Source organism: Mustela erminea, chromosome 3, assembly GCF_009829155.1.
Source record: "Mustela erminea isolate mMusErm1 chromosome 3, mMusErm1.Pri, whole genome shotgun sequence".
Classification (NCBI taxonomy): domain Eukaryota; kingdom Metazoa; phylum Chordata; class Mammalia; order Carnivora; family Mustelidae; genus Mustela; species Mustela erminea.
The window spans coordinates 86332847-86344601 of NC_045616.1; the positions used below are offsets into that span (position 1 = coordinate 86332847).

At 39.5% G+C, this 11755-nt stretch overlaps 1 protein-coding gene across 1 annotated transcript; it reads right to left on the minus strand.

The window, feature by feature from the left end:
* Positions 1–6301: 6301 nt before the first annotated feature.
* On the minus strand, positions 6302–9053 carry PCDHB1 (protocadherin beta 1). The gene has a single exon (XM_032336449.1). It carries the CDS (start codon positions 8950–8952, stop codon positions 6496–6498), a length of 2457 nt encoding a protein of 818 aa, XP_032192340.1. The 5' UTR covers positions 8953–9053; the 3' UTR covers positions 6302–6495.
* Between the last annotated feature and the right edge of the window lie 2702 nt (positions 9054–11755).

Below are 11755 nucleotides of genomic sequence, written 5' to 3' on the forward strand. Positions count from 1 at the left end.
ACAGTTCTTTTCTCTCAGTCACTAAAAACATTGTATTACTTGCTTCTAGCCTTTATTATTTCTGATGAAAAATCCCCTATAATTCAAATTATCTTCCCCCTATAGTGGGGGAAGTGTCATTTTTCTCTAGCTGCTTTCAAGACTTTTTGTCTTAATTTTCAGAAGTTTGATGTAGATTTCTTTGGGTTTTTCCTGTTTGAAGTTTGCTCAGCTTTTTAAATATCCACATTTATATCTTTTGCCAAATTTGAGTAGGTTTTCAGTCTATCTCTTTGAGTACCCCTATCTTCCTCCTCCTTTCATATTAGGACACCAATGACACAAATATTATATCTTTTATTATTTTCCCATATATCTCTGAAGCTCTGTGCATTTATTTTTCAGTATATTTTCTTTCTTGTTCAGATTAGTTAATTTTGATTGCTCTTTATTTCAAGTAACTGATTCTTTTGTCTCTTTCCTCTCTTCGACTGTTCAGCCTATCCACTAAACTTTTTATTTGGCCTACTGTGTATCTCCAGTTCTAAAATTTCCATTTGGTTCTTCTTCATATTTTTTATTTCTTTATTAAGACTTTCTTCTTAAAAAATTATTAAATTTTTTATTATATTCAGTTAGTGAAAATATAGTACATCATTAGTTTTTGATGTAGTGTTCAGTGATTCATTGTGTATTAAATTTTTAATTTTAATTTCAGAATAGTTAACATACCATGCTATATTACTCTCAGGTGTACAACGTAGTGAAGCAATAATACTATACATTATCAATGCTTATTATGTAAGTGTACTCTTTAATCTCCATTTCCTATTATATTCATCCTCCTGTCCATATCCCCTCTTGTAACTTTCAGTTTGTTCTCTATAGGTAAGAGTCTGATGGGGTGGCTTACCTGGGTGGCTCAGTTGGTTGGCTGGCTGACTCTTGATTTCAGCTCCAGTCATGGTCTTGGGGTCGTGGGATGGAGCCCCATGTTGGGCTCCTCTCGGTGCAAAGTCTGCTTGTCCCTCTTCCTCTTGATCTGTTCTTCCCTCCTGTCCCTCTCCCAACTCACAGGCAAACTCTCTCTCTCTTTTTCAAATAAATGGATAAATCTTTTTTAAAAAAAGACTTTCTTGGCTTGTCTTTTTCACTTCTTTTGTTTCTTAAATTTCGCATATGAATGAAATCATATGGTATTTGTCTTTCTCTGACTGACTTAACTTGCTTAGCCTTATTACTCTCTAGCTCCATCGACATTGTTGCAAATGGAAAGATTTCATTCTTTATATGGCTGAATAATATTCCATTGTGTACATGTATATACAAACACACACACACATACATATGTCGCATCATATATGTATCACCTCTTCATTATCTATTGATGGGACACTTGGGATGCTTCTGTAATTTTGCTATAAATAATGCTGTAAATATGCTTTAATAAACATAAAGATGCATATATCCTTTTGTATTAGTGTTTTTGTATTATTTGGGTAAATGCCCAGTAGTGCAGCTACTGGATCACTATTTTTAATTTTTTGAGGAAACTCCATTCTGTTTTCCACAGTGCCTGCACCAGTCTGTAACCCCACAAACAGTGTATGAGAGTTTCTTTTTCTCCACATCCTTGCCAACACTTGTTATTTCTTGTGTTTTTTATTTTAAACATTCTGACACATGTGAGGTGATAGCTCATTGTGGTTTTGATTTGAATTTTCCTGATGGTGAGTAATGTTGAACATCTTTTCCTATGTCTGCTGGCTATCTGGATGTCTGCTTTGGAGAAATGTCTGTTCATGTCTTCTGCCCATTTTAAAAAATTAGATTATTTGGTTTGGGGTGTTGAGCTGTGTGAGTTATTTATATATTTATATATTTGGATATTTACTAGATATGTCATTTGCAAATGTCTTCTCTCATTCGTTGGTTGTCCATTAGTTTTGTTTATTGTTTCCTTTGCTTTGCAGAAGCTTTTTATTTTGAGGTATTGCCAATAGTTTATTTTGGCTTTATTTTTCCCTTGCCTCAGGAGACATATCTAGAAAAATGTTGCATTGCTGATGTCAGAGAAATTACTACCTGTGTTGTCTTCAAGGATTTTTATGATTTCAGGTCTTATATTTAGCTCTTTAGTCCATTTTGAGTTTATTTTTGTGTATGGTGTAAGAAAATGGCCCATTCTTTTGCATATAGCTGTCCAGTTTTTTCAACACCATTTGTTAAAGAGACTGTCCTTTCCCCATTGCATATTCTTGTCTCTTTTGTCAAAGAGTAATAGACCCGTAATCATGGATTTGTTTCTGGGCTTTTTATCCTGTTCTATTGATCTACATGTCTGTTTTTATGCCAGTACCATACTGTTTTCATTACTACAGCTTCGTAGTATAACTTGAAATCTCGAATTGTGGTAATTCCTAGTTTGCTTTTGTTTTTCAAGGTTGTTTTGGCTATTACAGGTCTTTTGTGGTTCCATACAAATTTTAAGATCATTTGTTCTAGTTTTGTGAAAAATGTTGGTGGCATTTTGATAGGATTGCATTAAATGTACAGATGGCATTGGGTAGTATGGATATTTTAACAGTATTTTGTTCTTCCAATCCATGAGAATGGAATATGAACATGGAAAGCCATTTGTGTTTGTCATAACTTGAGAAGTATTTTGGTTTTTCAACCTTTTTTTCATGAAAAAGATAGACCCATTCTAGCTTCTGGCTGTAAGCAGTGACCCTGGCTTTTATTCTCCATCTTGCATAGAGAATTTTTTTTCTGATAGCCAAAAAGAACCAAACTTATGGCAACCAATATCAGCTTTCATCCTGCAGCTCAGAAATGCAAGGGTTTCATCCCTGTTCATCATTTTATGTTTGTTCCATTTTTGTTTCATACTTTCTAATTTTTTATTTTAAAATTTTATCTATTTTTTCTATATTCATATGAGCAGAGCATGGTACACAGAAGCATAAACTTATTTCATCAGCTTAACAGAAAACTGTTTTTACTTTTTAATATTTTGTTTCAGTGTTACATAAACACAACCAATACTTTAATAATATTATTTTTACAGTGTTACTTAAATTTGTAAACAAAGTAAAATTTTTGGTTGAAGAGCAGGTGTCTGATCAGTTGCATGCTTTGATGACATTCAACTGTATAGAAAATAGACCTTTAAGGGGCACCTGGGATAAGTATCTGTCTTCTGCTCTGGTCATGATCTCAGGGTCTTGGGATGGAGCCCTGAATCAAGCTCCCTGCTCAGTAGGGAGTCTGCTTATTCCTCTCCCTCTGCCTCTCTGCCCACTTTTGTGCTCTCTCTCAAATAAATAAATAAAATCTTTTAAAAAGACAGAGATCAGCAGAGAGAGTCAATTATCATATGGTTTCACTTATTTGTGGAGCATAACAAATAGCATGGAGGACATGGGGACTTAGAGTGGAGAAGGGAGTTGGGGGAAATTGGAAGGGGAGGTGAACCATGAGAGACTTGGACTCTGAAAAACAATCTGAGGGTTTTGAAGGGACGGGGGGTGGGAGGTTGGGGTACCAGGTGGTGGGTATTATAGAGGGCACGGATTGCATGGAGCACGGGGTGTGGTGCAAAAATAATGAATACTGTTATGCTGGAAATTAAAAAAAAAAAAAAAGAAGGAAAGTGGAAAAAAAAAAGACAGAGATCACAAGTAGGCAGAGAGGCAAGTAGGCTCCCTGCTGAGCAGAGAGCCCGACATGGGGCTCAATCCCAGGACCCTAGGATCATGACTTGAGGTGAAGGCAGAGGCCTTAACCCATTGAGCTACCCAGGTACCCCAAATAAATAAAATCTTTAAAAAAAGAAAAAGAAAATAGACCTTTATATGGGATTTACATGGGTGAATTCTGCTTCCACAAATGAAACTAATTCATCTTTTTTTGAGAGAGAGAGAAATGGAGAGAGAGAGAGAGGGAGAGAGAGAGAGCAGGAAGAGGGGCAGAGAGAAAGAAAGAGAATCTCAAGCAGACTCCACACCCAGTGCACAGCCCCACTTGGGGCTGGATCTCATGACCCTGAGATCATGACCTGAACCAAACCAAGGGTCAGATACCTAATCAGCTGAGCCTCCCAGGCACCCTGAGACAAATTCATCTTTAAATTATATACAACTGGGACATCTGGGTGGCTCAGTCAGGTAAGTGTCTGCCTTCAGCTCACGTTATGATCTTGGAGTCCTGGGATCGAGCCCCACATCAGGCTTCCTGCTCATTAGGGAGTCTGCTTCTCCTTCTCCCTCTGCTCCTCCCCCTCCTTGTGCTCTCTCTCTCTCTCGCTCACTCTCTCTCTCAAATAAATAAATAAAATCTTTAAAAAAATAAATTACACACAACTAATGAATCATTGAACATGCATCAAAAACTAATGATGTACTGTTTGTTGGCTAATTGTGTGTAAATTAAAAAATAAACCAGCAACAACAAAATATAGAGACATGACAGAGAAGGCAATGTATTTACTTATTTTTAGGAGAATAACTGACACCTCTATTATACATAGCTTATAATATCTAAACATGCCCATATAATAAAATTTAAACTTTTTCATAGTTTAGTATCTATTTGATAGTTTTATAATTTAATGGAAATATTAAGTAAAGTTAATGTAATTTTCATTTAAAGTTAAAATATCATTATGAAGAAACCTTAACAAGATTTGAGAAACTTATACTTAAGATCATATAGCATATATGTTATAAAGAAATACTTATTTTGGTCAAAATGTGTTCATGTGGATAATTCCAGTTTTAAAAAACTGCTTTTCATTCTAGATAAAGGGTTTGCTGAACAACAAAATAAATAATAACATTGGATTATAACCCAAATAATAAAATATATACCCATGAGTCTATATATTAAAAATTAACTACATAATGAATAAGTGGAGGATAAAGGAAAAGTTTTTCTTGGAGAAGAATTTCAATTAATTAATGTAAAAGGAATCATGGAAATAGAAAATTATCATTCTAATGCCACAGTGTTAATTGCCATAGGAAATATCTAGTAATGGATACTCAAATTAGCAGGCAAAAGTTTAAGCAGAAACATGATATTTGCATAATTTCAAAGTATCTCTCACCAAGTATTTATTAATTACAAGAAAAAACAGTAACTTTATAGTACAGAAACTTTACAGATATTATCTTAACCAAGTGATGGAAATTAATATCATTAACACTATTTTTATATGTTAAGTATAACTGTATTCTTAAAAATGTTTAATATGGTAAATTTTATGTTGCTTTTAACCACAATTTTTTAAAAAGATTAATATTACTGCTAAGTAGGACACATTGACATCAGGTACCCCAATAATGATGCACTGAGAAGGATACAGTATCATTTCTGTGGTAGTCTTCCCAATAATGCATAACATAAATCTAATCTGAAGAAGACAAAGACAATCTCAAATTGAGGGACATGTTTGTTAACTAAGCTTATTTTGGTAACCATTTCACAATACATGTGAGTCAAGTCATTATGCCATATACCTTGAATTTATACAGTGCTATATGTCAGTTATATATCAATAAAACTGAAAAAATTGAAAACTCAAATCTGGTAATATCTGACAATCTATCTTTCCTTAAGGCTACTTAATTGGTATTTATGATCACTTTTTTCTTTTATATCTTTTTTATTTTATAGTTGTCTGCTAGCACCTGTTAACTACAGTAAGCCTAATTTACTTTTTTCCTCATCTACCTTTCATTCCCCACATTCAAATAATTTCTCTCTGATAAGGAATGAAATAGACTTTAGTGTATAAAGAGAGGTTTGAGAGTTGCCTAATGCTCTAAACAACCATTAAGAAATCACCTGTAACTTGGGGCGCCTGGGTGGCTCAGTGGGTTAAGCCGCTGCCTTCGGCTCGGGTCATGATCTCAGGGTCCTGGGATCGAGTCCCGTGTTGGGCTCTCTGCTCAGCAGGGAGCCTGCTTCCTCCTCTCTCTGCCTGCCTCTCTGCCTACTTGTGATCTCTCTCTGTCAAATAAATAAATAAAATCTTTAAAAAAAAAAAAGAAATCACCTGTAACTTATTTTTGGGAAACATTCCTGAACTGAATCTCTTTGGTCTTATATCTGCCTTTACTCACCTTCTCAAATAAGTCAATCATTTTTTTTCTTTACTTTTCCTTCCATCTGATTACCTATAAGGACCACCATTCACCAGGCATTTGCATTGTTATGAACGATGGCAGGCAAGATGTTGAGTCAAAGATGATCTCCACATACTGAGAGGCAAAAATCTAAAATTTCTGAGTGATAATAAAATATATGTCTGCTTCTCAAATCTAATTGCTTTCTGATGTATCAAAACTAAGACCTGGTTTTCATCCCTATGCATACGTAACTGTCTAATGGAAAATAATTTAAAGGCAAAATAACAGGATATCTTTATGGAACTAAGCATTTCTAGGGCCAAGACTAATGAACTTTTGGGAGAGACATAAATAATGCCTACATATAGCTCATGAGTAAAATCTACATACTGTTGTCAGGTACTTGGCCATGGTCCTCTGACCCCTGAGACCTATTCCTATTAGAGTCTGGTGGTAAACGGGAGCCAGCTTCTGTTTTTGTCTCTCCAGTGCCATGCGGGAAGGGGAAGTTGGGCATAAAGCGTTTAAGAAACCGAAACTCACTATTGCTGGTGCCAGTGGCTGAGCACATTTCATAGGGACATGGTTGAGATAACGATCCATTGGCCCCTCTTTGTACCAGGTTATTAGGGAAATTGCAGTCATCATAGAAATGCTCTTGAACTGTGAACTTTTCTCTGTATTTAACCTTCTGGTAGATGTGTATACCAAAGATCACCGTGACAGAGAGGAGAAAGAGAAAGGAAAGCACAGCCAGAGAAATGACCAAATATTTAGTGGATGGATTTACCCTTGTAGGATTCTTGGAAGGATCCCGGAACTGCAGATAGGGTTCAGAAAAACCATTTACCAGCAAGATGTTGAGTGAGGCAGTAGTGGAAAGAGCTGGTTGGCCATGATCCTGAACAAGAATGATCAGTTTCTGAATCATGGGGTCTCTTTCAGATATCTGCCGCAATGTACGGATTTCTCCATTTTGTTGTTGAACAGAGAATAACCCAGGGTCAGTGGCCTTAAGGAGATGATACGAAAGCCAAGAATTCTGACCTGAGTCACCATCCACAGCCACTACCTTGGTCACCAGGAAGCCTGCATCCGCCGACCTGGGCACCAGGTCGTTGCAGGGTAAGGTGCCATTCTGCAGTGGGTACAAGATCATTGGGCGGTTGTCATTGTCATCCAGAACAACCACCCTGACAGTAACCTGGCTACTCAGTGAGAGGAAGCCCCCATCAGTTGCCTTTACCACAAACTGAAAATTTTGAATGGCCTCATAATCCATGGTTCTAAGTGCATAGAGCTTCCCATTGTCTGAATTTATGGAGATGTAAGCAAAGACTGATAAATCTCCACTTTGTGGAGGCAGCAGAGTATATGTTACTTGGGCATTCTCACCCAAATCTAGATCCTCAGCGTGAACTTTGCCAATAAAAATTGCTGGGCTGTTGTTTTCTCGAACAGTCAAAATGTAGGAGTCTTCCTGAAATACTGGGGGATTGTCATTAATGTCAGCTATTAACACCTCAATCACAGTTTCTGTGAACAGACTGGGTGGTCCAGTATCCATGGCAACAATGGTGATGTTGTAGCCTGAAACCTCTTCCCGATCCAAGCCTCTGTCAGTAACCAATGAGTAAGAATTCCGGAAAGTCGGTTTGACCGCAAAAGGAAGGTCTTCTCTGAGGAAACAGGTGATTTTTCCTCCCACCCGAACATCCCGGTCTCGAATAGAGAAAAGGGCCACTACAGTTTGTAGTGGAGAGTCCTCAGGGAGAGGGCTGGACACAGAGGAAACTGTCACCTCAGGAGGATTGTCATTAACATCCACCACTTCCACCAGGACTTTGCTGTGGGCAGAGAGGCCCCCTCCATCGGTGGCTTGAATGTCAATATCATATGTTTCAATTGCTTCAAAATCTAGGGGCCCCCTCAGTCGAACCTCTCCAGTGTGAGAGTCAACCTGAAATGTTTGGAGAACTGCTTCTGGATTTTGAGCCAAGGAATAAGTGATTTCCTTGTTGGAGCCCTCGTCCAGGTCTGTGGCACTCACAGTGGCCACCAAGGAACCGTTGGCGCTATTTTCCAGTACCTGAGCACGGTACACCAGCCTAGAGAACTGAGGCACGTGGTCATTGACATCCAGAACCTCCACGCGGATGTGCGCGATGCCCGACTTGGGTGGGGACCCGCCATCCACCGCCGTAATTGTCAAGTTGACTTCCGGCTGGTCCTCTCTGTCCAGGGGCTTATCCAAGACCAGCTCAGCATATTTGGGCCCATGACTGCGAAAGCGGGTGTGCAGGTGGAAATACGCATTGCGGCTCAAGGTGTAATTTTGAAGACCATTGAGGCCCACGTCCAGATCCTGGGCGCTCTGCAGAGGAAAACGTGAACCCAGGGGCGTGCTCTCTGGAATCTTTAAAAGCGGCTCCTTGTTCAGGAAAATCGGGGCATTGTCATTGATATCAAATACCCTGACCTCAACCCGAAAGGACTGCAGCGGCTCCACCAGGACTATTTCAAAGTGCAGGACGCACGGGTCAGCTTTGCCACACAGTGACTCCCTATCCAGTTTCTCCTTCACGAACAGATCCCCGGTCTTACGGTGGAGACGGAAATGCAGTTTGTTGCCTTCAGAAACCAGCCGCGCCCCGCGCGCAGCCAGCTTCCCTACCTCCAGCCCCAGGTCCTTAGCCACATTAGCCACAAACGAACCGCTCTCCATCTCTTCCGCCACTGAATAGCGGATGGTGGCCGCACTCCCCACAGATACGCACAACATAAAGAGAAGAGACCCTACTTGCCTGCTCTGCAGGAGTTTTCTGTGCGCCACCGCCATCCGTTCTCACAGGCGCACTCTCGCAGCAGCCACTCACCACCTGTTGCGGATAGACTTCACTTCTCTGCCAACAGGTTGCTGCAACTGCGGCAGTCGGCTTTGCCGGTCTCTAACCGCAGCGCCACCAAGGGCTAACCGCGCCCGGTGAGCTGTTTTGCACTTGAAAGAAAATTTGCATTGAGCAACTCAACTCCCCAGTCTACCTAGTGTATTAATAGGTATGTTCTCATTCCAGAGATTAGGTAGAGGATGCAAGTTGTTGCCGAAGCAACGGCTGACTCTAACCCGCCTTTTAATTCCCTTTCAGAGAAAAAGTCCTTGGGAATTAAGAAGCCAATGAGGATACTCACTCAAGCTGAAGTCACCTGTCTGCGAGGCGGCTGGGGCCGCTGCAGCAACCGGCAAAACTCGAGTAAGCAAGCTACTTTGCATACTCCGCACAGTCAGCCCTGAGATTAAGGGAGAAGCAAAAAGATCCTGGAGCCAAATGAAAGGCTGCGAGGGGCGGGGAACTATTGAAAGTGATAGGTAGGAAAAAGAAAAGAGCTAGATGTTTCTTTCAGGAACCTGGTATCCAGTAGATATATTGATACGGCAACTGGCCAATTAGGCTCTTGATTTGCACAAATCTATTCCCTTCCCAAAACTCTCAAACACTCAGGAAGCAGGGCTTGACACTTAGGATTATGATGGCAGTAATATTTACTGTGTTGTTTACCTGCATTATTTAATTTAATCCTTGCAACAACTCTATGAAGTCCACATTAGTATTTCTTTTTTTACAGGCAAAGAAACTGAGACTGGATATATTATGTTACTCTCCCAAGACCCCCTACTGAATAAATATTAGAGAAGGAATTCAATTAATTTTGTCTGACTCCAGAGTCTATGCTGTTAATCAGTATATTATTCTGTTTCCCTGATAACATAGTGGACAAATGAAACAAAGACGTTTGGCTTTGGATTTGAAAGGAAATAAGAGACTACTTACATATCCTGAAAATGACTAGATAGAAATTTGGGGATACTTGTTCAGAGTTTCCTTTACAACCATGGGATCATGGAATGTTTAAGAATGATAAGCCATGGGGCGCCTGGGTGGCTCAGTGGTTTGGGCTGCTGCCTTCGGCTCGGGTCATGATCTCAGGGTCCTGGGATCGAGCCCCGCATCGGGCTCTCTGCTCCGCAGGAAGCCTGCTTCCCTCTTTCTCTCTCTCTCTCTCTGCCTGCCTCTCTGCCTACTTGTGATCTCTGTCTGTCAAATAAATAAATAAAATCTTTAAAAAAAAAAGAATGATAAGCCATCTCAAAAAAGATTCCTCAATCTCCATTACAAATCTTAACATTTGGCTTGAGTGTGCATCTCTAAACAATTTAATTTTGTCTCTTAAAAAGCTGCATATCAAAGTGTATACAACGAAATGTATGGACGGTAATATTTTTTACTATGGTAAAAAAAAAAAAACAACATAACATTATAGTAGAGGGGCGCCTAGGTAGCTCAGTGGGTTAAGCCGCTGCCTTCAGCTCAGATCATGATCTCAGGGTCCTGGGATCAAGCCCCGCATTGGGCTCTCTGCTCAGTGGGGAGCCTACTTCCCCTCCTCTCTCTCTGACTGCCTCTCTGTCTACTTGTCATATCTGTCAAATAAATAAAGTCTTTTTTTAAAAGTTTATAGTGGATAATCTTTTCAACCTAGTTTCTTACCTTCAGTATGTAGCTCAAGGTGAGACTGACGTTGTGTTTAGTTCTCATTCATCCATTCCATCGCTGTGGAGAATTCCAGAGTATTGTCAATACCCTTTGGCGACAGAGCATCAGGAACTCACCTGTCGTTAAACAGAATTGTATTTTCTGACTTAGTGGAACAAGAGAGACTGTACACCCCAGAGAATCATGATACAGTTTGGTAAAAGGGTGTTAGAAAGGACTTAGGGTATTTAATCTCATGCAAGGTGATTTGGGGGGGGTTAAAGCAGGACTCTACTCTATGGGATGCTGTCAGAAATGGAGTTGATAACTATGGTCAAGTGTATTAATAATTCTCAGAAGGTAAGAGAAAGGAGGTAAAGCTATGACTTGCAAACAAGATGTATCTGATGTATCAGCCAGGATAGAAACATATTACATCAATTTTTGTGGATTGGACAGTGTTCTTTTTTGTCTGTATTTAGACAGGATTATGGTATGCTCTTTTTAAAAATTTGATCCATCACAGTCATAGACTGGCCTTGTGTAATGTTGGTGTTCTATGAAATTATTTTTGTTCAATAGAGGAACACCATCACCCCGCTGGGAGCATCAGGCCAGCAGCTAGCTGTCGGATATTGCTTTTGTCTTTTTCAGTATAAATATAGCAAACTCATTTAGCGATTCTTTCAAGAATTGCTGCTATCCATATCAGTATGCCCTTGTATATGTCACTTTGTGAACATGTACACATATTTTGGGTGAGGGGGTGTATACTCAGAGGAGGCACTGCTGTCATAGGGTATGTTCTTTTCAGCTTTCCTTCATATGCCCAAAGCTACTAAGAGGTAGTACCAATCTATAATCTGATCAGCAGTCTAATCTCCAGGTGTTGAAATTCTTACCAACACCCAGCATTCCTCATCTTTTTAAAGTGCTATCTCAGGGTGGGTGTAATTGCATTTCTCCGTTGATTAATTATTAATGAAGTAGGACACTTTAATTTGTCTTTAGTCACCTGGTTATCCTTTGGGTGGGGGTAGGGTTGTTTGGGTATCATGCCCATTTTTCCCACTGGACCATTTACCTTTTTTCTATTGATTTGTAGCTCTT

What these genes read in the sequence shown, in the direction of transcription:
- PCDHB1 (XM_032336449.1), bottom strand. Translation starts at nt 8,952, where the DNA reads ATGGCGGTGGCGCACAGAAAACTCCTGCAGAGCAGGCAAGTAGGGTCT.